Below are 22,263 nucleotides of genomic sequence, written 5' to 3'. Positions count from 1 at the left end.
TCCACCGAAGTTGCACCTATGGAAACACCTACACACCTCCCTGAGCACTGACGTGACCATCCCTTCAGAGCCCTCTGTTGCCACGAAATAGTGGGGTCATGTTAGGCCAACCAGGGAAGCCCCAACACCACAGGAAACGCAGGAGAATTGATCAGGAAGAGGCTAATACTCTCCTCAATGCCCTCCTGCGTTATCATACATAGTGGAGCTGTGACCTCCCTAATCAGGCCCGACCCTAAAGGACGACTATCTAAGGCATGTACAGGAAAGGGCACATCAACAGGAACAATAGGGAACCCTAATCTAAGTGCAAATGAACGGTCAATAAAGTTCCCAGCTGCGCCTGAATCTACTAGCGCCTTATGCTGGGAATGCGGGGAAAACTCAGGAAACTCTATACAGACACACATGTGCGCAACAGGGAGCTCTGGGAGAGTCGGGTGTCTACTCACCTGGGATGATCCACCAGTGTCCTGCCTGCTGCCTCGACTCCCTGGGGAACCTCCCCAGCACCGACCAGCAGTGTGCCCTCTGCGGCCACAGGTGGTGCAGGAAACGGCCCCCCCTCCGGTCACCCTTAGAGCAGCACCTCCGAGCTCCATAGGTGTAGACTCGGTGGTGCTGGGGGATGGAACGGACGGACCCCAATCCAAGCGTCCGCGGGTGGCCAACAGGTTATCCAGCCGGATGGATAAATCCACCAGCTGGTCGAGGGTAAGGGTGGTGTCCCTGCAGGCCAGCTCCCGACGAACGTCCTCCCGTAGACTGCACCGGTAATGGTCGATCAGAGCCCTCTCGTTCCATCCCGCGCTGACAGCCAGGGTCCTGAAGTCCAGTGCGAAGTCCGGACTTCAGGAGAAGGGGTGGACAGTGGTGTGTGTTGAGGTGAAGTTGATGGGTGTGTGTGAAAACCCCCTCTCTCCCATCGCTCCATGGTGTGCAGCACGCGATCCATGGCTGTGCCCAGAATGTGGAGCATCTTCGTGTGCTGCTGGACGCGCTCCTCCACTGGTAATGGAGGTCCGGGTGCACCTGCTGACTCCATATGAGGTGCGTGATTCTGTCAGGTGTCAGTGTGCAGCAGTAGGACAGAGTCAGGCGCAGGACACAGAACTGAGTAACAGACTAACTTTACTCGGAAATAAACAAATACTAATTCCACACAGGGAAATACACCAGCTCACAGCAATCATAAACACCAAACAAAGAACAATCACGCACAAAACCATGAGGGAACCAGAGGGTTAAATAGGGAAATAATCATAACGTGATGGAACCAGGTGTGTACAATAAAGACAAAACAAATAGAAAACAGAAACGTAGATCGGTGGCAGCTAGAAGACCGGTGACGACGACCGCCGATAGCCGCCCGCACAAGGAGAGACACCACCTTCGGCGGAAGTCGTGACAAGTGGTGATCCTAACTGACCTAAAACACAGGGAATTTTTACCTGGATTAAATGTCAGGAATTGTGAAAAACTGAGTTTAAATGTATCTGGCTAAGGTGTATGTATACTTTAGACTTCAACTGTATATATAATATTTTTGCGACAACAAAAAACATATGGGGGATGGGAAGTGATGCAGACAATTACATTGATGGAAGTTACAATCTATCTGCAATATTAAAGCTGATCTACCCCCCCCCCAAAAAAAAATATATATAATAATAAAAAGAAAAAATATATATATAAAAAATGGTCTGCTCTCTAGATCTGTTTTACATAAACATTCAAGAGGTAAGACTGCTCTGAGACACAGTTAAGGTCAGGAGCAGAGATGAGAGAAAATTTAAAATGACTGAATTATAGGTTATTTAACTGAGAACTGAAACATCAGAGTGCCTTATTATGGAAATCCATGCTTTGATGTAAAAATCTACACAAGTCTGACAGATTACTTTCACAAAGACTAGACTTCCCTGCATTAATGCCAATGCTTTGTGTTGTCTGTTAAACTGCATATTGACTCGGAGTTAGAGCAATACTTTTTGCTAAATGTAAAATTGAGAAACTTAAAACCATTTATTTTTCTTGTCATAAACTTGCTTCCAGAATCTAGTAAAACTGTCAAGGTGAAAGTGATTCCTTCTCAAAGTTTATTTTGATGCTGCTGTTTATCTGTAGACAATTCCAATTTACTCCCGAAGGACCTGCCTGCTTACAAAGGCATCGAAAATCTGTCAGTCTTTGTTTCCCTCTGTCATTGGTACATGTACTCTCTCTACACGCCGATTGTTCAAACTTTTCTCTTTGTCTGCCAAGTCCTTCAAAGAGAATATCTCTGAGGCTCATCTTGGTTTATTTAGGTCACATTGTGTGAGTCTTCTGCTCGATTGGCTTGAGACTATTGAGCTCCTAATTTAGCTTTTGCAGGCTATAGGCTATATATAATAATAATAAAGTGTTGTGACTGTTTATGCTGATGCGGGGGCTTCATAGAGAAAACACCATACGGCCTCTTGATGACCAAAATGTAAATGTAACATGCATTAATAAGCGCAAACACAATTCTTTTTTTTTTTTTTTTTAACAACAGAGGTTCACAAATGGCTGGGTCAAGAAACTTGTCTGAAAGGCAATTTACTATACATTATCCTAATCAGAAACTAATTTGACCAGAAGTCTCTCAGACATCTTTTCAGTGCTAAACTTAGTCTGGGTTCATGTGAAAAAGGCAATTAATTCAGCCATGATAAGCTCACACTGTGGATTCAATAGCCAGGGCGATTAGAAGGAATTAAAATATGTGAGTATTTAGTAAGAGTACTAGAGATGTGAGTAGTAGAGATATGTTTCCCATAGATTTCTTACATAGAGTCAAATGTATGTTCGACTTTGCTGTCTCTTACCAGGGAAGACGTTGAAGATAGTCGGGAGAGAAGGGACGTCTTAATTCTAAGGGAGTACATTAAATGTACTCTAAAAGTAGAGGTCGGGACCGAGTCTACTTCAGCATTGTAAGTACCCGGCATTGTTCTGCTAATGCCACCCTGTATAAACCAAAGAGCCACTGAAATGAAAGCGCTCTCTAGGAGATCTGTGAATCGCTCCCTAGCCTCACAGAGATACCGCCTTTAATGAAAAACATTTCATTTCCAAATGGAAATCCACAGACAAGGGGACTGGCCCTCTGGCTAAATGGGTTTATTCTCCTGCTAAAATTCCAATTGCTTGGCTAGCATCCATTTAGAGGCCAGGGCAAGGCAATATTATTTATTTTCTAGTTACAGCGAGAGTCAAAGGCCCATTCCACATGCCTGTTATATGTTATATTATCTTCCTTGTATTGTATTAGTGATGATATTAGCCATATACTAATAGGTTTTGGTGTCTTGGATCTCTCTGGGTCCACGGGACCAGGGTAAATATTTAAAGCTATGGATGGGGTCAGTTAGTGGTTATTCTTTAGGGATAAACTGGCTTCCATTTTCTGATCATAACAGTAGTTGCAAATACTTTCTATTGTAAAGCCTACCTACAAACAGAAGCATGATGCAGGCCTGCAAAACTCCATCTCTCCCTACACTCAAATTACAATAGCCTGCCCAACTTTGAAAAGGAGTGTTCTACTACTCCCTCATATAACATATGTTTAATGACACGTCTGACAACCAATGACAACCACTAGTACGCTCAACCTGGGCCAGAATGAAAGAACTGAACTGATGAAGAAAAAAAACTCCACTCATGTCTGTGAGTAGATTGATGTCATTCTTATATAATGAAACACTGCCGTCTCTTGGTTTAACAGAGGAACAGGTTTTTGTTTTTGGTCATTTTAGGTCAAACGAATCATGTTGTACATGATGAAGATACAGTACTTTTCTTTTGTATGCTAATCACAACAAGGGAAATGTGCTGAGACAGATTAGGTTATTGATGATCTTACACAATTAGCATCAACAGTAAGCTCTCTGGTGATTGGCTGTTCATTGCTTGTCATGAAAGCTCTACACTGGACTGGACAGAGAAATGCTGTCTTTTGAGGTAAAATTAACTCAACAAGACCATAGTGACACCTTGCTTACATTTCTTTCCATTCTGAAATAAAAGCCACACACATGATGTTGTAATTACTTGGAATTGTTCTAGGGGATTGAGGTCAGGTTGTTCTGTTTCCTTTGATCATTATTGTTTTGTTCAAATGCAGCAGCTTCATATGGAGATGCTTTATTTTCATACAACATGATTTTCATACAGCACATTTTTGTTGTGCATATTCAAAGACTGTTGTGAGCGTTATGTTGAAAATTGAGATTGAAGGAGGTCATTTCTATCCTGTTTGAAGGCTTAGGTTTTCTTTGAGGTAAACTACACTGAACAAAAATATAAACGCAATATGTAAAGTGTTGGTCCCATGTTTCATGAGCTGAAGTAAAACATCCCAGAAATTGTCCGTACACACAAAAAGCTTATTTTTCTCAAATGTTGTGCACAAATGTGTTTACATCCCTGTTAGTGAGCATTTCTCCTTTGCCAAGATAATCCATCCACCTGACAGGTGTGGCATATAAAAAAACTGGTTAAACAGCATGATTATTACACAGTTGCACCTTGTGCTTGGACCAATAAAAGGCCACTCTAAAACGTGCAGTTTTGTCACACGACACAATGCCACAGATGTCTCAAGTTTTGAGGGAGCATGTAATTGGCATGCTGACTGCAGGAATGTCCACCAGAGCTGTTGCCAGAGAAGTGAATGCTCATGTCTCTATCAGCAGCTTGATGGAGGAGTTTTAGAATGCTCAAGTCGTTTTAGAGAATTTGGCAGTACGTCCAACGGCCTCACAACCGCAGACCACGTGTATGGTGTCGTGTGGGTGAGCGGTTTGCTGACGTCAACGTTGTGAACAGAGTGCCCCATGGTGGCGGTGGGGTTATGGTATGGGCAGGCGTAAGCTACGGACAACGAATACAATTGCATTTTACCGATGGCAATTTGAATGCACAGAGATACCGTGATGAGATCCTGAGGCCCATTGTGAGGCCCATTTTTGTAAGGTATCTGTGACCAACAGATGCATATCTGTATTCCCAGTCATGTGAAATACATAGATTAGGGCCTAATGGATTTATTTAAATTGACTGATTTCCTCATATGAACTGTAACTCTGTAAAATCAATTAAATTGTTGCATGTTGCGTTTATATTTTTGTTCAGTATATTTTCATGAGGCACCGACTCGTGTATTCTAGACTGTGGGTTTTCCTTTGCAATAGGCTACATACAGCACCTCAGAAACTGTATGATTGAATTGGAGTCACTGTAATCTAGAGACCGCATCATAATCTAGGCCCTATCTAATTAATTTCTATTCATTAATTAACAGCTGAGGGGTTGTCTGGGACCAAACTATGCTGTCATCCTTTTTGTGAGAGTAAAAGGTGTCTGGTGGAAGAATTGTGTATTCTGTATTTCCACTGACTCAATGAAAATGATACCATTATAACAGAATAAACAGAGTTTTCAAAAAAAAAGTAAGACTATTATACCATGATGAGGCTCTCACAGAGTGGGTCTGCCTGTCATACATTTGATCAAATTCGATCCGAGTGAGCTGGCAGAAACAATGAAATAAATGAAGGGTGGGTATGACTGAGGAAGGCAGATGTCTGCTCTAATGATACTGCAGCACTTTGCAGGATCCTGTGAGAGAGGCTTAATCACTTGTAAGACTTGATTGAGTGTCTGTTAATAAACATTAGGCTGTCTCTCTCCTCGCCAGTGATTAGTGGTTTATGTGCTCTGCTCTCCTGTCCCCAGGCTGAAGACGCAGTCCTGAAGATTGATGGAGGGCCATGCTATTCAAACAGCAGGCGTTGCTGAGACAGAAGCTCTTTGTGTTGGGCAGCCTTGCTATCGGGAGTCTCCTCTATCTAGTGGCCAGGGTTGGGAGCTTGGATAGGTACGTTGGTTGGTGTCCATAGTAACTAACACATTTTGCTTTCGGTCTGAAAGCAATGCCTGTTGAATGTTAAGTACAGAATGGATCTTTCTGTGTTTTCCCCTCCTCCAGGCTGCAGCCTATTTGCCCCATAGAGAGCAGACTGGGCCCTCCTCACCTGCCGGAGCAGATCCCTCTCCGGACCCTGCAGTATAAGCGCGGTCTGCTCCACGAGCTCCGGAAGGGCAATGCCACCAAAGAGCAGATCCGCCTGCACAACCTGGTGCAGTTGCTGCCCCGGGCCATCATTATCGGTGTGCGCAAGGGGGGAACGCGTGCCCTGCTGGAGATGCTCAACCTGCACCCGGCGGTGGTCAAGGCCTCGCAGGAGATCCACTTCTTTGACAATGACCAGAACTACGCCCGGGGCATTGACTGGTACCGGGAGAAGATGCCCTTCTCCTTCCCCCATCAGATCACCATTGAGAAGAGCCCTGCCTACTTCATCACAGAGGAGGTCCCCGAACGCATCTTCAAGATGAACTCCTCCATCAAGCTGCTGATCATCGTGCGTGAGCCCACCACCAGAGCTGTGTCAGACTACACACAGGTGCTGGAGGGCAAGGAGCGCAAGAACAAGACCTACCACAAGTTTGAGAAGATGGCCATCGACGGCAACACGTGTGAGGTGAACACAAAGTATAAGGCGGTACGGACCAGCATTTACACCAAGCACTTGGAGCGCTGGCTGAAGTACTTCCCCGTGGAACAATTCCACATTGTGGACGGGGACCGTCTGATCACGGACCCGCTGCCGGAGCTGCAGCTTGTCGAGCGCTTCCTCAACCTCCCGTCCAGGATCAGCCACTATAACCTGTACTTCAATGCCACCAGGGGATTCTACTGCCTGCGATTTAACATTGTCTTCAACAAGTGCCTGGCAGGCAGCAAGGGGCGCATCCACCCTGAGGTGGACCCCTCGGTGGTGGCCAAACTGAGGAAGTTCTTCCACCCCTTCAATCAGAAGTTTTATCAGATCACTGGCAGGACATTCAACTGGCCCTGAGAGACTAAGGGAAGGTCTATATAAATGTGTTAACTGAAGTTGTTCTGTTGGCATTTTCAAGATGTCAACCTCAAAAACATTAAAGGATATTAAAAAGCACTTTGATTGAATTTAACACCTATAAGAATGACAATGTGACCAAATATGTAACTGAATCAATGTATGTTTGTTTGTAAATATGTGAGGGGGGTGGAGGAAAAATGGTTTGTGAGTTACAAAACAATTCAGTTTAATGCGCCTGATCTTCCTGTGTAATAGTTCCCCAGTTTGACACGTTTCTCCATTATAAACTCATCGTTTTGCCATCATCTCTCACAGATTGACGTTTACTGGGATCAGTCTTGTCCTTGAGGCAGAACTGAGCGATTTCCGCTAGATGGGCCAGTTGCAAAGTCAAAATTGGCTATATTGTAAAAAAAATTATTTAAGATTAGGGTTAGGCATTAGGGTTAGCAGTATGGTTAAGGTTAAGGTTAGGTTTAAAATCAGATTTTATAACTTTGTGCCTGTGCCAGCTAGTGACCACTCTGCAGAACAAGTTTCATGACGAAAAACACTAACCTGCTCATCTCTCAGCCAATATTGAATGAAGGGTATACTCTCAAATGTGAGATAGACATGAGATTATTTTAAAAGAAGACTTGTCAGTCAACAACACACACATTTTACAGATTTAAAAGCATTCATAAATCTAGGCCTACATGTTCTTACACTTCTGAATGTGATAGTCATGCATTTATTTCCCTCTCATTTAGGTTTTGTTTTATATGTGCAATGAACATTCACTGACAAGGCATTGGCTCTCTAATGTACTGTAGTTTGGAGTTATTTGATGTATTCCAGTATCATTCTTTAAACATTTATTCCAGTATTATTCTTTAAACATTTATTCCAGGATCATTCTTTAAACATGTATTCCAGTATCATTCTTTAAACCTTATTTGTTTCTATGTTGTTTTTAGGTTTATTTATGTTCTCAAACTACCATGAAGTGCTTGTATCTGTAATATAACTCAGAAATGTAGGGAGGGTAGAAGATTCTCAAGAGGGAATGGGAACATAGCATTTCTCACAAAATTCAGACTCAGATGAAAATTCTGACTCGTAAGTCAAGCATTTAAATGTTGCATAAGGGATTTGAGTGGGAACTTTGTACTCCTTGGCCAAAAGCCATTGTAAAAAGTTATTTGTTAGTTACTGTCAAACCATCTAATGCTTATTCTACTACAATTACCAGATTTGTCTTATGTGCAAATAGTCACTCTGTATCATAAGTGTATTGTTCTGTAACAAAAAAAGGATTTAATTAAAATAACATATAAACACGTGTCAACTGAGTCTTTTTTTCTGTTTTGTCTAGTAATTACCAGAGTTGTCTTATGTGCAAATAACCACGCTGTATCACAAATGTATTGTTCTGTAACAAAAAAATGATTTAATTAAAATAACATTTAAACACGTGTCAACTTAGTCTTTTTTTCTGTTTTGTCTCGTAATTTATCTTGGGGTTTAAAGACACTCTTCATTGATGCTTTCATTTTCATTAAGTACTGGGTCATTCTATTGAGTCTCTCATTTGAATTAAATTACAACTAGAAACGTATTTCCTGGTACCTTCATTAATTGCCCACATCTCAGCAAAAACATATTTCCATATATCTTATTATTAGAGGGTCAATGTAAACTAAAAGGTGGTATTCTCTGATCGGTTGCAGTGCAGAACAGCTGTTCAGTCACAGACTAGCTGCTGAGATGGTTCAATGTCTAATTTCCATTGCTTCAGTGCTGACTTGTCTTGACTGTATTTCAGTCAGGCTGGGTGGAGAGTCTAATCTAAGTAAATGATGACACCTGCTGTGCAGTTGAATAGGATGTGAAGCGTATAGGACTGGAGTGGCAATAGACTCAATACCCTATCTCTCACGAAAGTCTGAGCAGGTTGTTCATCCTCAGTGCAATAATGAAGATGCTTATCATTTGGAAAGAAACTTACTCCATGAAATAGTGCCACTTCTGCCGATTTTCAGCCTTTTTGGGGATGTTTTCCATGACAGGCCACGGTCCATCTCCTCCACGGTTCTTGACCAAGTTTCTTTTGGAGAGACAACAGAGATAAATGATTAGTCTCTTCTCACCGCCTCTGAGATACAGCGGCTGTAAGAAGAGAGACTAGAAAATTATACGGATGGACCATGACAGTGGGTTGAGGTTTATAATCATTTAGTGACTGGAGGAATGTGATGTGACAAATTATAGCCTACTTTCTCTACCAATTTAATAAACAGCATAGACTAGCATCAACAAACATTAAATTAAGTGCAGGAAACAAAGACAAATTCAAAGGTTCTCGTTTGATTAGTATTTTCAATAATGTATTATCATTGCCAGATTGTTCAGTGTAAAGATGACCTGCATCTCCATCACTTGGTTTAGAGGCCCAAGACACGTTATATGAGTTTTATACACATCCACAAGGTCAGGCAAGAAGGAAAACGTCTATCTTTTATACCTAGCTACATGGAGAGAAAGACTAGGGTTGTGCATGATGATTACTGATTGATCAACTAAATACAGAATGAGCAGTAACATAGTTTTCAATGAGGGGATTCAATTAATGCCCCGGGTGAACCGGGTTAACGTTGATTGCATTAGTTTTGGAACCGGGCTGCCTCCCGGGAGTGAGCTAGGTGGCCCATTTCTTTGTTCAATTTTTACAAGTGCGCTCCTCCTTCACCGCTTTTGCGCATTCATGTCAAAGGCAATACAGGTTGCCTGACAACATCACGAAAACGATGCACGCACATCGCAGAGGCAGAAGGCCGTGCGTTATGATTCTGGACGGTCAGATAGCTAGCAACAACGACAAGAAGCTGCCATGTGGGGAATCGTAGGTGGCTTGTTTCAGCTCGTTCTATCTTGTTATTGATACCATGTCTAACGTTTTATTTGAGAGACAACAAGTGCTCATTGTGCAAATGTATTTATGTTTTCAATAAACATTTGCAGAGGACATTAGTTTACATGTTGTCTACAATCCTTCGATTCTAAGCCATCCCCGTGGGGCCATACTTGCGAACAAGTTTCAAATGTGCATCAGCCAATAAAAATTGTTGACGTTAGCAGTTCCCATTACATAACCTGCCACAGGAGAGCTGTTGAGCAGAGCTGTTGTTAAATACGTTTTCAAGGAAGTACGTTTGTGTAGCGGTGCGTGGTTAAATTTATTGGGGAAGCCGACATTTTCAGACCACTAAACAACTATTGATTTAGAACCAAAAACAATTTAGTCCAATCAACGTAAGGTAAATATGATGTGGCTGTCCATGGTTCTGATTTCTGCGTGCGTGTGTGTGCGCGTTCATGTAAGTAGAAAAACACCTACTTGTAGAGAAACGCCAATGCCATCCTCCTCTCTTTCATGTTGATGAAATGGTCTATCACTCTGTCATACAGGTCATGCTTTTATTTTTTGTTGTCCTAGGCTACCTGGCTAAAATGCTTGCTCGCTAACCTAACTTACATTCATGGGCAACGTTAGCTAGTTAACATTAACCTTTTACATCAAGCTACATATTGAACTTCCATCCTCTCAGGCCAGGGGCACAACAATGTATGAATTAATGGTTGGATCGTAATCGCCGTTATAATCATAGGCCAGTACGGAGAATTAAGTAAAACTTAAGTCAAAATCCCTATCTCCATCCATGGCTAATTTAGGAAAGGGCCAATTTTAGCTAGCTAGCTAGCTAGCCACCAGAGGACAACAAAACAACGAGATGCAACAATTCAAGTTTTTCTGTCAATGACGTATGCTCTCAATGGGATTTGATAGGAGTGACGCCAAATCCACACTATTTTTTGGTGCGCCAGGACCATTCACAGTTGAGCTCAACGCTGATTGGCAAATGTTTTGTACTTTTTTTGTCAAGGGAGACCAGATGCTCGCTGGCTTCCCTTCAATGTTACGGGCGGCAACAATGTCATACTCGTTTGGACCAGACAGCATCAGATACTGTAGATGGCCTACTCGTAGAGAGACAGAAGGGCGCTTTTTCACTCGCTCGGATGCTTTCTCCTGTGAGATACATTCAGCCGCATGCGAATTGAAGGACATTTATGAAACACAGTGAGACAAAATAAATTATTTGATGTTTTCAAAAAAAAATCTTGGTAATATTTTTTGGAAGCCTTGCATCCCTTGGCATCCATCTATACACACCCCTGGTGTTTATACAGGACCTCCCGCCCCTCCTACCGTCAACCAATAATGTCATTGCGGCACTATACTGAGCTATACAGAGTCCTTCGCATTGTTAAAAAAATTTGGTTTGGCCTCTGCATGCCTCTGGAGGCTCCGCAATTGCGTCATACCCTCCGTACGAAGCCTCCGACCAAATTTTTTCGGATCAAGCATAAATTGCCGTTTAGCCCTATGCTAACCTGAGCAGGTGGCAGTGATTGGGAGCGTTCGAGAGGATAACTTTTGTCAAGTCGGTGAACATAGTTGGTCACCGTCTTTCAAAGTGTGTTGCATTATGGGGTTAAACATTTTCGACTTGTGCCTACACGTTGACTGCATGAACTTAACAAAAATGACGTTTTGACTGCAAGTTTCTGCAGTTGCTTTTTACCAACTTCATCCTGCAGCCATCGCCTGCATTGTGGGAGGATCTATTGTCAACCAGTCATTAGGGTGTTTTTGTTTGACCAAATAAATGTGACCAAAGACATAGCCTGTGCTGAGTCCCCAAAAGTCGGCTGTTCCGGAAATGGAAAGAGAGCCTGTGACGTGACTTCCGCTTTTTGACGTTCACAAGGCGACACTCCATCTTAACTCTTCCTCCACATTTACTAGTTGGTTGAACAGTGCAGAAGAGAACCTCCCCTGACAGTTTTTTTTATTCTGGTCAAGAACAGTATGTAGGGGATCTAGTTTCAGGTTTCTTTTACGCCTGCTACATTAGGTTACCAAAGACATGACTGAAAAAGGAACCAACTTTGCCACGATTATATAGTCCTACACTCTATACATTCAATACTATACACACTATATAATATCAGTTTATGAGTGTGTGATATGGGGGTTGGAGTCATGTTTATTTAGACATTATAAACTTTTATAAATAATTGCAACACTGCCATGTTGAGCTGATCCTTGCTGTTGGAAAACCACATTTGTGTCCGACTTTTGGCTGTCACAGATGCACCTCCCCGACTTCATGCCTCGACTTTTGTCTACAGTCAGTTGCTTCAAGGCCGGCCCGCTCATTAGACAGAATTAGGCAGCCAAATGTGGGGGCAGATTGAAGAGGGCAGAATTATCTGAGCTAAACTGACCAAGACGCACCTCCAACAACACATAAAACCTTACATAATTTTTCCCAAAAATAATGACAATTTAGCTCAACCAGTGGCCTATGGGCTTTTTGTGATAAGCAGTGCCCACTTTGTCAGAGGCAGGTTCGCAAAATAGTTTGCTTGTCCATTCCCAGCGCTTCTCTCCAGGGTGCTGTTGGAGAGACACATCGCTGCCATGCTCCACCAACGTTCCGTCAAAAAAACTATCTAACATCAATCATATAGCAGCAGGTAGAAAGGTAGAAAGAGTACATTGCCTATTCTGTAGCCTACAGGCTGGAGATAAAATATATGACAATGTAATGAGACAGACACTTTTTACATCATGCAAATTTCTCAGATCAAATAGCCTAACCTTAATCGTGCCCAATCAAATAAAAAATGTGCTGACATGTTAACAGCAGATTCTAAAAACAGGACAGGTCGACGTAAAATGGACAATATGGAATGGATAATCAGGTTACTCAGAACTGCTGTCCAGGAGTTTCACCTCGTGGGCTAAATTGTCATGATCAGTGGTTTCAAGTTTGTATCTGTCAATTTTTAAGGAGCTGATCATAGTGAAAAATAAAATACTTCTGCATTTCCTGCTGTATAAACACATTGCAAATAGGCTCAGGGTAACTCCTGATAAAGTTGTGTAGCTAATATTCAGAGTTTAAATAGACAAATTGATTATTCACAGGAATCAGGACTTATAAAGCCAATGCAACGACCTGTTTTACAAATGGTGGGCCTAATACATGGACAGGCATTCATAAAATTCCATTGCACGCCGTCACAGTAGGCTACACCCCAGTAAGACAGTAGTCTTTTTTTGGTGCAGTCCAGACCGGCCTTGACTTCCAAGTCCACGGACGTTGGTTTTTGGTCCAGAGCTTTGATTTTGGTTCAGATTTTGTCAGGTCCAGTCTTGATTTGGCCGAAAGATAGACATCTATAAATTAAGTATTTTCAACTTTCATTTAGAACCAAAAATTAACCTGATTTCAACGTCCAGAAAATACATATTTTCAACGTCCGGGAAAATACATATTTTCACCTTTCATTCCAAATTTTAATTGAACCTAACTTCAATGTCTTTTCAACGTCCTTTTGCTTACTGGGGGCAATATTTTTGTTTTTGTTTTACCCAGGGTGGCAGAATGGCCAGGACCGGCCATGGTTGCTTTCGCCTTTCCACTCAAACATGCCCATTCTTTCCTGTAACAAATTCTGCATCAGCCTATCAAAGATCTTCGTATTTATATCCACCAACCAATGGCATTTCTTAAAATAGGTCAACATGGCCACCAGAGGGATATTTTAAACATACAAATTCAAAGTTTAGGTTTGTTCCACTTGGTCTGTCTCAAGTGTAGAGTGCCAATATTGCATGATGCACAGGTTACTAGCTACAGTGAGGGGAAAAAAGTATTTGATCCCCTGCTGATTTTGTACGTTTGCCCACTGACAAAGAAATTATCAGTCTATAATTTTAATGGTAGGTTTATTTGAACAGTGAGAGACAGAATAACAACAAAAAAATCCAGAAAAACGCATGTCAAAAATGTTATAAATTGATTTGCATTTTAATGAGGGAAATAAATATTTTACCCCCTCTCAATCAGAAAGATTTCTGGCTCCCAGGTGTCTTTTATACAGGTAACAAGCTGAGATTAGGAGCACTCTTAAAGGGAGTGCTCCTAATCTCAGTTTGTTACCTGTATAAAAGACACCTGTCCACAGAAGCAATCAATCAATCAGATTCCAAACTCTCCACCATGGCCAAGACCAAAGAGCTCTCCAAGGATGTCAGGGACAAGATTGTAGACCTACACAAGGCTGGAATGGGCTACAAGACCATCGCCAAGCAGCTTGGTGAGAAGGTGACAACAGTTGGTGTGATTATTCGCAAATGGAAGAAACACAAAATAACTGTCAATCTCCCTCGGCCTGGGGCTCCATGCAAGATCTCACCTCGTGGAGTTGCAATGATCATGAGAACGGTGAGGAATCAGCCCAGAACTACACGGGAGGATCTTGTCAATGAACTCAAGGCAGCTGGGACCATAGTCACCAAGAAAACAATTGGTAACACACTACACCGTGAAGGACTGAAATCCTGCAGTGCCCGCAAGGTCCCCCTGCTCAAGAAAGCACATTTACATGCCCGTCTGAAGTTTGCCAATGAACATCTGAATGATTCAGAGGAGAACTGGGTGAAAGTGTTGGGGTCAGATGAGAGCAAAATGGAGCTCTTTGGCATCAACTCAACTCGCCGTGTTTGGAGGAGGAGGAATGCTGCCTATGACCCCAAGAACACCATCCCCACCGTCAAACATGGAGGTGGAAACATTATGCTTTGGGGGTGTTTTTCTGCTAAGGGGACAGGACAACTTCACCGCATCAAAGGGACGATGGACGGGGCCATGTAACGTCAAATCTTGGGTGAGAACCTCCTTCCCTCAGCCAGGGCATTGAAAATGGGTCGTGGATGGGTATTTCAGTATGACAATGACCCAAAACACACAGCCAAGGCAACAAAGGAGTGGCTCAAGAAGAAGCACATTAAGGTCCTGGAGTGGCCTAGCCAGTCTCAATACGTTAATCCCATAGAAAATCTGTGGAGGGAGCTGAAGGTTCGAGTTGCCAAACGTCAGCCTCGAAACCTTAATGACTTGGAGAAGATCTGCAAAGAGGAGTGGGACAAAATCCCTCCTGAGATGTGTGCAAACCTGGTGGCCAACTACAAGAAACGTCTGACCGCTGTGATTTGCCACCAAGTACTAAGTCATGTTTTGCAGAGGGGTCAAACACTTATTTCCCTCATTAAAATGCAAATCAATTTATAACATTTTTGACATGTGTTTTTCTGGATTTTTTTGTTTTTATTCTGTCTCTCACTGTTCAAATAAACCTACTATTAAAATGATAGACTGATCATGTCTTTGTCAATGGGCAAACGTAGAAAATCAGCAGGGGATCAAATACTTTTTTCCCTGACTGTACTAACGTTAAACAACATTTGAGAGGCACATTTTCGCATATATGACAAAATGGGGTTCAAGTCCGGAGCCTGAGATGGCCATCACAAAATATTGATTTTCTGGTCAATTAACCATTTCTTTGGGGATTTCGATGTGTGCCTTGAGGTCATTGTCTTGCTAGTCTCGCATTGCAAGACCTTGGTCAAAGATTGTGGAAGTAAACCGTCTTGCTCGAGATACTATTTTCTTGCTGGAAGATCCACTTGTGGCGCAGTTCCAGACTCCTGGCAGAGGCAACCAGGTTCTTGGCAAACATTTCCTGGTACTTGGTAGAGTTCACGATGCCGTTGACCTTAACAAAGGTCCTAGGACCAGTGGAAGCAAAACAACCCCATAACATATCCACCACTATATTTTACAGTAGGTATGAGGTTCTTTGGCCGTGCTGGTGTGCGTGGCCAAAGACCTCTATTATCATCTCATATCACCATAGCACCTGGTTCCAATCCAAGTGTCAATGGCGTTTAGCAAGCTCCAGGTGTTTACATAGGTTGGTTACTCCCCCCCCAAAAAATCTGGCAACCCCTCCAAAGAGCCCATCGGAATTACCAAGTTCTGTAATTCTCCAACTTTGGCCAATGGACTTTTCTTTGCCTCCAGAACCATCTTCCACACTTTGCATGGGGTAAAGGTAAGTCTTCTACCAGGCAAGTTTACCACTGTTCCAGTGGTTTTAAACTTCTTAATTATTGCCCTAATAGTGGTACACTATATATACAAAAGTATGTAGACACCCCTTCAAATTAGTGGATTCAGCTATTTCAGCCACACCCGTTGCTGACAAGTGTATAAAATTGAGCACACAGCCATGCAATCTCCATAGACAAACATTGGCAGTAGAATGGCCTTACTGAAGACCTCAGTGACTTTCAACATGGCACCATCATAGGATACCACCTTTCCAACAAGTTCGTTCGTCAACTTTAGGCCCTGCTAGAGCTGCCCTGGTCAACTGTAAGTGCTGTTATTGTGAAGTGGAAACGTCTAGGAGCAACAACGGCTCAGCCGCAATGTGGTAGGCCACACAAGCTCACAGAACGGGACAGCCGAGTGCTGAAGCCCATAGCGTAAAAATCGTCTGTCCTCAGTTGCAACACTCAGTACTGAGTTCCAAACTGCCTCTGGAAACAACGTCAGCACAAGAACTGTTCGTCAGGAGCTTCATGAAATGGGTTTCCATTGGCGAGCAGACACACACAAGCCTAAGATCACCATGTGCAATGCCAAGCGTCGGCTGGAGTGGTGAATCACGCTTCACCATCTGGCAGTCCGACGGACGAATCTGGGTTTGGCAGATTATATAGTGCCAACTGTAAAGTTTGGTGGAGGAGGAATAATGGTCTGGGGCTGTATTTCATGGTTCAGGCTAGGCCCCTTAGTTCCAGTGAAGGGAAATCTTAACGCTACAGCATACAATGGCATTCTAGATGATTCTGTGCTTCCAACTTTGTGGCAACAGTTTGGGGAAGGCCTTTTCCTGTTTCAGCATGACAACGCCCCGTGCACAAAGCAAGGTCCATATAGAAATGGTTTGTCGAGATCGGTGTGGAAGAACTTGACTGGCCTGCACAGAGTCCTGACCTCAACCCCATCGAACACCTTTGGGATGAATAGGAACGCTGACTGCGAGCCAGGCCTAATTGCCCAACATCAGTGCCCGACCTCACTAATGCTCTTGTGGCTGAATGTAAGCAAGTCCCCGCAGTAATGTTCCAACATGTAGTGGAAAGCCTTCCCAGAAAGGTGGAGGCTGTTATAGCAGTAAAGGGGGGACCAACTCCATATTAATGCCCATGATTTTGGAATTAGATGTTTATGAGCTATTTGCGTTTCCACATGGAGAACAATGACAAATGGATTTTACATTAATGTTACCTTATTTTCATACCCCAGTGCTAAACTAGCTGTCCAGTGTTTCCAGATTTCTATTAAATATGACCTACAGGTAACTGCCAAAATAAAGAAAACACCAACATAAAGTGTCTTAATAGGGCGTTCCCACTGGGCACACACTGGTTGAATCAATGTTGTTTCCACGTCATTTCAATGAAATTATATTGAACCAACGTGGAATAGACGTTGAATTGATGTCTGTGCCTAGTGGGTTGGGCCACCACGAGCCAGAAAAGCTTCAATGCACCTTGGCATAGATTCTACAAGTGTCTGGAACTCTATTGGAGGGATGCGACACCATTCTTCCACAATAAATTAAATAATTTGGTGTTTTGTTGATGGTGGCCAGTCTCAGGCACCACTCCAGAATCTCCCATAAGTGTTCAGTTGTGTTGAGATCTGGTGACAGAAGGCTATGGCATATGATTTACGTCATTTTCATGCTCATCAAACCATTCAGTGACCAATTATGCCCTGTGGATGGGGGAATTGTCATCCTATTGTCATCCTAGCCAAAATAATGGCCTGCCCAGCATTGTTATACATGACCCTAAGCATGATGGGATGTTAATTGCTTAATTAACTCAGGAACCACACCTGTGTGTAAGCACCTGCTTTCAATATACGTTGTATCCATCATTTACTCAAGTATTTCTAATATTTTGACAGTTACCGGTATAATTTCTTACAATATGAATGACAGTTCTCTTTCCACAAGTATGTTAAAAGACAGCTTTTCTGTGTTGGAATGGTGCGGATTTACCCCAACAACAGAATGGTGTGGGCATATATACCAGTCATTAAAAATATGAACACGAGTAGACTGCTGATTGGCCAGTTCATAGTCCTCAGGAGTATGACATCACTCTAATTGGAAATGGCAAGCATATTTTAACCCCTGTAAATCTAAGATGTTGGGGGGAGGGGTTCTAAGCTGACAAAAGGAATTGTTTTAAGATGGCCATACTATGGATCATTTAGCCATTTGATTTTGAATTTTAGGATGCCTTCAGGTATCATAAAAAAATATATAAAACAATTATTTGATAAAATATTGCATTTGGCCTTTACGAATATAGCCCATAGAAACGCATTGATTAACACATTCATAAATGGCTAAAAAGACAGCCAAAAATAAATCATAAGGAATAAGGTTTTGAAGTGTCTGTCCTATATCTTTCTCTTTTCTTTTGCACATATTTAAGCCGTTTTTTGGGGGGGTAGGCACAAAACGACCTCCATATTTCCATTCATTTTTTTAAACCGGTTCCGGTTATCTTCAGACGAGTCCCGTGACAGAATCCCCCTTATCCACAGTGGGGTCACACTAGTTTGTAGCCCAAACGGTTCGGACGCTACAGACGTTTTCGTGAGAAGACCGATTTTCGGGATGTCACATGGTCTGACAAACATCGCTATAGTTTGGCCACCTTCCACCGCAGATGCTGAAGGCCGCCATAGGTGGATGCGTTGGATGGAAACACAGCCCATGCAGATATCTCTATCTTAAACAGATTGATTTTGATGGGGATATTTTGATTAGGTTACTTAGATTGACGTACCGGTGCGTCAATAGACTCTAGGGGTTAATTAAATGGTCTGTTTGAGATACAAGTTTGAGGTGGGGTTTTTGAAGTGTTTCTTCTCCAATTGAGGCTTTGGCCACAAATACGGTTATGGGACAAGTCAACAACATTATTTGGGTGTGAGTTAACAGCATATGCGTCGTCCAGGGTAGGGGAGGGAATGGCCGGAAGGGGATGTAGCTCCGTTGGTAGAGCATGGCGTTTGCAACGCCAGGGTTGTGGGTTCGATAAAATAATGTATGCACTAACTGTAAGTCGCTCTGGATAAGAGCGTCTGCTAAATGACTAAAATGTAAATGTAAAATATGACATTGTAAAAGTGACATTTTCACTGGACAGTTGCTGTAAACCGAGATTAACATAAAAAAGTTGGATTTTAATGCCGATTTAAATTTTGTTTGATTTTATAATTTTGACACTTATCTTTTTGAGAATTGTTTTTATTAAACAAAATCTTTGTATTAGTATAAAATAATATAACTTAAATTTGTTGGAGCGTACAATATAGCTCAGTATTAGTATTATTTATTTTATAGTCTTTTATGCTCATATTTAACCAAGGGTGCCAATAATTTGAAGTGACTGTAGATTACTACTGTGATAGTTACTTGTCATATTAGCTGCTAATAAAATAAGATTAATAAATCAGTGATGATGCGGTTTGGAGCCAGCCTTGTAGTGTTAACATTCCATTAAAAGGGGGCTGAACTCAATGATTCCGCATCTGTTTTAGACTGTGGACATTAGATTTGCGTCTTGGAGGTGTGGTTTGAAGTTATGTGGGTGTGACAGCTATTGTTGTTTGCTCCTCTTCACTTAACGTAGTTGAGATATCCCAAACCACAAACAGCCACCGTACCACAGATGAAAAGGGAAACCCAGATACATCATATGGGCTAAAAACCTGAAGCATCCTGTTAGAACTTCCACTCCCCACCAAATATGGTGATGAGTGGAAGTCCAGATGCAGGTAGATGAAACTGGGCAGACATTCTGCTTATTTTCTCATCAATGAAACATCCGATCTCCATACATATTTCTGTTCCCAAGACTAGAATCTGTTACGAATAGAGTGAATTCAGTTTTGTAGACTTGACCCTTTGCCAAATTATTTTCTGTTGTTTAGAAGTGAGTAACCTTGCGACGTCACCTACAAAGGAAATTACCTTGATAAGATAATTTTTGGGCAGTTAAATGCACCACAACATTATTTATAAAAAGCAATCTATTAATATGGTTTTTGAACACTCATTTGTTAACATGCATGATAGCTGTACTTAAAACTTGTTGAGAAACACCATTTGGCTAATGGCCAACAAACTGCGTCAACCGTAATCTAAAAGCACTTGAATGCATCCAACTGGTATTTATGACTTCACAACTGGTCATTTCCACCTTCCCACTTGCTTATGAACACAGCATTATTGCACACTCAAACTTAACAGAGTAGGCATTCCCTAATGGAAATATGCAAATACATGCTAAAACACACCAGGATCTCACTACCTTGTGCTTGGCTCTGCCCACCTCCTTGCTTGTTCCTTTCTTGGGTTGGTTATAATAATATTTGACCGTACTTTGGCTGAAGGAATGACAATTGTGTTTGCGATGCTAACATTAGCTCACAAGTATGAGAATGTTTGAGTTGAAAAAAAAAAAAAAAAGTATTGTTCTTTCAACATACAATGAATTGTATGTGTCGCACAGTAGCGATTTTAGCATGTAGATTTTGTTGTGGCAAACTCAACAATTTGTTTATGCATGCCAGCAAAGCCACTACAAAAACAACACTAAACAATACATGAATTGCACTATAACGGTGACAAACCGTGCCCACAAACTGTTAGGGCCTACATAAAGCTGTCGCGATAGCAGAGCTTTCCATTCAGCATCATGGACTGAATCCTTACCACCGCTACACCTGGCTATCAGCGGAGCCTCGTCTGGCAGCGAAACAGTTCATTCAGCCTTTTTAAAAACCATAGCTGATATGGCTGACTTGCTTAAACAAATATGGTTTCTACTGACTCCTTGTGGATTAGTGTGAGTCGATAAGAACCGCATTCTCGTTCAATAATAATATCAACTGGAATTACATGGGTTTATTACTAAACTTTTTGGTAAAACAAATATTTGAATGGGAATAGACTGTCACTGGCAAACATGGTTACAGACCCAACAACATTATATAGTATCCCCTCCTCGTGAAGAAAAGCACATGAGCTAATTATAATACACAAAGCAAAACAATGAAATCATTCTAACATTGCCTAAAATGATGAATAAGATACTAATGAGAGACCTACAGTATGTTTAAGGGAGAAACGGTGGTAAGTGGGATAAACAGCTTAAAAAAACTTTTAAGGAATAAACTTTGCTGTTATTCTGACTGCAGAGGTTGTGCCTGTGTAGACGTAGCAAGGGATAAGAATGTTGCCACAGAGCTGGGCAAAGGGAAATATCAACGAACGACTGGGTCGCGTGTAGCTCAGTTGGTAGAGCATGGTGCTTGCAATGCCAGGGTTGTGGGTTCATTTCCCACGGGGGGCCGGTATGAAAAATGTATGCACTCAGTAACTGTAAGTCGCTCTGGATAAGAGCGTCTGCTAAATGTAAAAATGTCACGTCTGTAGCAACCAAAATATGATAAAGTATGAATTTGCTTCTGAAAATATAAGCAGAATTTTATTTATTTATGCCAGTAAATGTGTGCTTTCATATTGTTTTATTTGGCAACTGTGGTATAAGTGGGATAAACACCTCCGTTCTGTACATTAACTTGGAAAAATGAACTCTGCAAATATTCAGACCCTTTACTCAGTACTTTGTTGAAGCACCTTTGGCAGCGATTACAGCCTTGAGTCTTCTTGGGTATGACGCTAAAAGCTTGGCACACCTGTATTTGGGGAGAGTCTCCCATTCTTCTCTGCAGATCCTCTCAAGCTCTGCCAGGTTGGATGGGGAGCTATTTTTAGGTCTCTCCAGAGATGTTTGATCGGGTTCAAGTCCGGGCTCTGGCTGGGCCACTCAAGGACATTCAGAGACTTGTCCTGAAGCCACTCCTGCATTGTCTTGGATGTGTGCTTAGGGTCGTTGTCCTGTTGGAAGGTGAACCTTCACCCGAGTCTGAGGTCCTGAGCGCTCTGGAGCAGGTTTTCATCAAGGATCTCTCTGTACTTTGCTCCGTTCATCTTTCCCTCGATCCTGACTAATCTCCAAGTCCCTGCCGCTGAAAAACATCCCCACAGCATGACGCTGCCACCACCATGCTTCACCGTAGGGATGGTGCCAGGTTTCCTCCAGACATGACGCTTGGCATTCAGGCCAAGGAATTCAATCTTGATTTCATTAGACCAGAGAATCTTGTTTCTCATGGTCTGAGAGTCTTTAGGTGCCTTTTGGCAAACTCCAAGCGGGCTGTCATGAGGAGTGGCTTCCGTCTGG

At 42.2% G+C, this 22,263-nt stretch overlaps 1 protein-coding gene across 1 annotated transcript; it reads left to right on the top strand.

Moving 5' to 3' along the window:
• Nucleotides 1-5,801: 5,801 nt before the first annotated feature.
• On the top strand, nt 5,802-6,953 carry LOC311107141 (heparan sulfate glucosamine 3-O-sulfotransferase 5-like; the record flags this gene model as incomplete). Its single annotated transcript, XM_084149640.1, has 2 exons — nt 5,802-5,908; nt 6,020-6,953. The coding sequence occupies 2 exons, from the start codon at nt 5,802-5,804 to the stop codon at nt 6,951-6,953; spliced, it is 1,041 nt and encodes a 346-aa protein (XP_084005766.1).
• Between the last annotated feature and the right edge of the window lie 15,310 nt (nt 6,954-22,263).

This window comes from Coregonus lavaretus (assembly GCF_964263955.1).
Source record: "Coregonus lavaretus genome assembly, chromosome: 31".
NCBI lineage: Eukaryota > Metazoa > Chordata > Actinopteri > Salmoniformes > Salmonidae > Coregonus > Coregonus lavaretus.
This window is presented reverse-complemented; position numbering and strand designations above follow the sequence as displayed.